General features: G+C 39.0%; 1 protein-coding gene across 1 annotated transcript; it reads left to right on the forward strand.

Moving 5' to 3' along the window:
• The first annotated feature begins 1,303 nt into the window (after positions 1–1,303).
• Positions 1,304–2,745, forward strand: LOC128778273 (G2/mitotic-specific cyclin-B1-like). Its single transcript, XM_053907112.1, has one exon. The coding sequence runs from the start codon at positions 1,397–1,399 to the stop codon at positions 2,678–2,680; it is 1,284 nt and encodes a 427-aa protein (XP_053763087.1). The 5' UTR covers positions 1,304–1,396; the 3' UTR covers positions 2,681–2,745.
• Positions 2,746–4,428: the final 1,683 nt, after the last annotated feature.

Genomic DNA, 4,428 nt, shown 5'->3' on the forward strand with positions numbered 1-4,428 from the left:
AGAAAAAAAATAGAAAAAAATACAGTGAAAACTTTTAAAGAACAAACAGAAAAACACAGTTCAAAAACTTAGAAATGAGAAAAAATTAAGGAAATCATGCAATTAAAAATATGAAACAACTGTCCTGGAATATGACACAATTATATTTTGATTACCCAACTAACAATCATCATATACAATAGAACTCAGAAATGTTAAGTCTCATTAATGTTTCAGTGGACAAGTAGGTCTTTGAAAAATGCCCCTATCTATTATAAAGTTTATGTTCTTTATTCAAAAAACAAAACAGAGTTACCTGGGTGGTTCAGTCAGTTAAGTGTCAACTCTTGATTTCGGCTCAGGTCATGATCTTGCGGTTTGTGAGATTGAGCCCCAAGTGGGGCTCTGTGCTGACAGCATAGAGGCTGCTTAGGATTCTCTCTCTCCCTCTCTCTCCTCCCCTCCCCTGCTCACACTCTCATTCTCTCTTTCTCTCTAAATAAATAAACATTTAAATTTTTTTTAAGTAAAAATTTTTTAAAAAGTCATAAGGTACCTACTGCCCCAAGCACCAAACTAGATTTGGAGTACAAAAATGAATAGAAGATGATCTGTACACTGTTATTATAGCCCAGTGGAAGAGAAGGTACCTGCAAATATAGCAAAATAGAAGAAATTCCATAAAAATTATATACATAAATTATTAGAGTAACCTAAAGAAAATAAAGCCTTCACAAAGGTGACCTTTGAAGTAGCTCATTTGAAAGAGTTTTATAAACTATGATTTACTACACCCATGAAATTTCTCATCCCTCTATTTATAATGAGAGGCATCCTGGACATTTTTAGCCATGTGGGTTCAGTTGTGCATGCCCCCTGAGCTGTCTGTCCACTGTGGCAGCCCTTACGTGGAAACTGCTTTTGTCAGACCTCTTGATCACCCTAGGTAGAAACGCAGCCACACCTGGATAATAGGTCATGAACACAGGTGTGTAATGAGTTTTTAAAGTTTGGGAAGTACAATGGAATACTACTCAGTGATGAAAAAGAATCAAATCTTGCCATTTGCAACAACGTGGATGGAACTACAGTGTATTATGTTAAGAGAAATAAGTCATCAGGGCACCTGGGTGGCTCGGTCGGTTGAGCGTCCAACTTCGGCTCAGGTCATGATCTCGCGGTCTGTGAGTTCAAGCCCCGCATCGGGCTCTGTGCTGACAGCTCAGAGCCTGGAGCCTGTTTCAGATTCTGTGTCTCCCTCTCTCTCTGCCCCTCCCCTGTTCACGTTCTGTCTCTCTCTGTCTCAAAAATAAACGTTAAGGACTGTTGGTCTGCGGTGCGTTCAGGTCCCCGGCTCTTCGGTGGCTCCTGTGCTCTGCTTCTCCCCATTGAGCTGCTGCCTGGTGAAGAGGAAGCCATGGCGCTCCGGGTCACCAGGAACACGAAAGTTAATGTTGAAAATAAGGCAAAGATCAGTATGGCAGGCGCAAAGCGCGTGCCTCTGGCCACTGTTGCAGCCTCCAAGCCGGGACTGAGGCCAAGAACAGCCCTCGGAGACATTGGTAACAAAGTCAGTGAACAGCCACAAGCCAAATTGCCTCTGAAAAAGGAAGCAAAAACTTTGGCTCCTGGAAAAGTTATTGCTAAAAAAATACCAAAACCTCTGGACAAAGCACCCGAGCCTGTGTCTGTACCTGTGCCAGAACCAGAGCCAGAACATGAGCCTGTTAAAGAAGAAAAGCTTTCTCCGGAGCCTATTTTGGTTGATACTCCGTCTCCAAGCCCAATGGAAACGTCTGGATGTGCCCTTCCAGAAGAATATCTGTGTCAGGCTTTCTCTGATGTAATTCTTCCAGTGAACGATGTGGATGCAGAAGATGGAGCTGATCCAAACCTTTGTAGTGAATATGTGAAAGATATTTATGCTTATCTGAGACAACTTGAGGAAGAGCAAGCAGTAAGACCAAAATACCTACTGGGTCATGAAGTCACTGGAAACATGAGAGCCATCCTAATTGACTGGCTAGTACAGGTTCAAATGAAATTCAGGTTACTGCAGGAGACCATGTACATGACTGTTTCCATTATTGATCGGTTCATGCAGAATAATTGTGTACCCAAGAAGATGCTGCAGCTGGTTGGTGTCACTGCCATGTTTATTGCAAGTAAATACGAAGAAATGTACCCTCCAGAAATTGGTGACTTTGCCTTTGTGACTGACAACACTTACACCAAGCACCAAATCAGACAGATGGAAATGAAGATTCTAAGATCTTTAAATTTTGGTCTGGGCCGCCCTCTACCCCTGCATTTCCTTCGGAGAGCATCTAAGATTGGAGAGGTTGATGTTGAGCAACATACTTTGGCCAAATACCTGATGGAGCTAACTATGCTGGATTACGATATGGTGCACTTTCCTCCTTCTCAGATTGCAGCAGGAGCTTTTTGCCTAGCACTAAAAATTCTTGACAACGGTGAATGGACACCAACTTTACAGCACTACCTGTCATACACTGAAGAATCCCTTCTAAATGTTATGCAACACCTGGCTAAGAATATAGTCATGGTGAATCGTGGGCTTACAAAGCACATGACTATCAAGAACAAGTATGCCACATCTAAGCATGCTAAGATCAGCACTCTAGCACAACTAAATTCTGCACTAGTTCAAGATTTAGCCAAGGCTGTGGCAAAGGTGTAACTTGTAAACTTGAGTTGGAGTACTATAATAACTACAAATAAAATTGGCACCATGTGCTATCTGTACATATTAAAAAAAATAATAATAAAAAAAAATAAACGTTAAAAAAAATTTAAAAAAAAAGAAAGAAGTCAGCGAGAGTAATACAAATATCATATGATTTCACTAATATGTGGAATGTAACATGATGAACATAGGAGAAGGGAAGAGAAAATAAAAAGAGAGAGGGAGGCAAACCAAAACATAAGAAACTCTTAAATAAAGAAAACAAACTGAGGTTGCCGTAGTGGAGGTAGGGGTGGGGGTGGGGAGGATGTGTTAAATGAGTGATGGGAATCATGGAGGGGGGATGAGTACTAGGTGTCATATGTAAGAGATGAATCACTGGGTTCTACTCCTGAAACCAAGACTACACTGTATGTTAACTGACTTGAATTTCAATTGAAGGAAGGAAGGAAGGAAGGAAGGAAGGAAGGAAGGAAGGAAGGAAGGAAGAAGGAAGGAGGAAAAAGAAAGAAAGAAAGAAAGAAAGAAAGAAAGAAAGAAAGAAAGAAAGAAAGAAAGAAAGAAAGAAAGAAAGAAAGTAAGTTTCGGAAGTCAGTTGAAAGAAATTAAAAGGAGGTAAGCTACTCCAAAGAGTCACTGTAATAACCTGTAAGAAAATCCCTGAGAGACCTTAATGGCTTTCAAAACAGAGGATTTGGCAAATGAAATCATTGGTTCAAAAAAATAAATCCCAGCAGCTTTGCAGAAATCATTTTCCTAAAACTCTAACTAAGAGGAACTCAAACTTTTCTCCATAATCATAATGATCTTTCAAGTCCATTAGTTACATGGATGTTGTCTATTGTTTTTTTCATCTTCTCCTTCTCCTCCCCATGAGAAACTGCTTTCTATCCTTAATCCTCAAAATTTTATTTCACATAAAAAACTTTTTATTTTGTAATATTATTATTCTAATTCAACTGTGTTTATAAATATCCCTCCACTTTTTGATGAAAAATAAGAGTGACATCTCAAGATCACTTGCTGAAGAGCAGGAAGGTACAAATTCATGGCAGATTTTCATTTTTACCTGACTTGTTACATGTTTAAAATTTCTGCAAAAAATAATTCAATTGACAAAATAATTTAATTGACAAAATGGGACAATCATTTTGCTAACACCCTATTTACTGCATGAAGATCAGTAATAATATTAACCAACAATTGACACACATTCAAGCAGTTTTCAACTGCCAGTAAGCAAGTCAAAATAGCATAGCCTCAATATAGCTATGATGTTCAGTGATCCACCTTTTTAGCTGATAAGAAGTCAACATTTAATTTATTCTCACTCACTTAGGATGCTTCCTATGTTTGGTTCAAACCACACTCTAACACATATTGGGCCAGCCATGAGAAGATGATTTTCAACCTAGAAGCACCACTGGGACCATAGTGGTTGTCTACTGTAGACATCACTCTGACCGGTTGGTAAGAATATTGCACGGATTGCTCAATATTTTTAGTATCATTACTGTAGCCATGCGATCAGCCAAGACAAGTCTTCTTCTTAACAATCAATATCGTATGAAAAATTTTGGATAACACTTCCTATCAAGTTTTCTCTGGGGAATCTTAGCCCCTAATAATAAACACCCAATGCTAACTAACGATCTCTCATTTCTTCTGAGAGTAGAGAGTTTTGTTTTATTATACCAGATTCTTTTCAGTCTGGCAACAAATGATTATTTCTCTCAAAGTGG

The sequence above is a fragment of the Panthera pardus genome, unplaced genomic scaffold (assembly GCF_024362965.1).
Source record: "Panthera pardus isolate Hobbes unplaced genomic scaffold, ASM2436296v1 HiC_scaffold_10, whole genome shotgun sequence".
Lineage (NCBI taxonomy): Eukaryota > Metazoa > Chordata > Mammalia > Carnivora > Felidae > Panthera > Panthera pardus.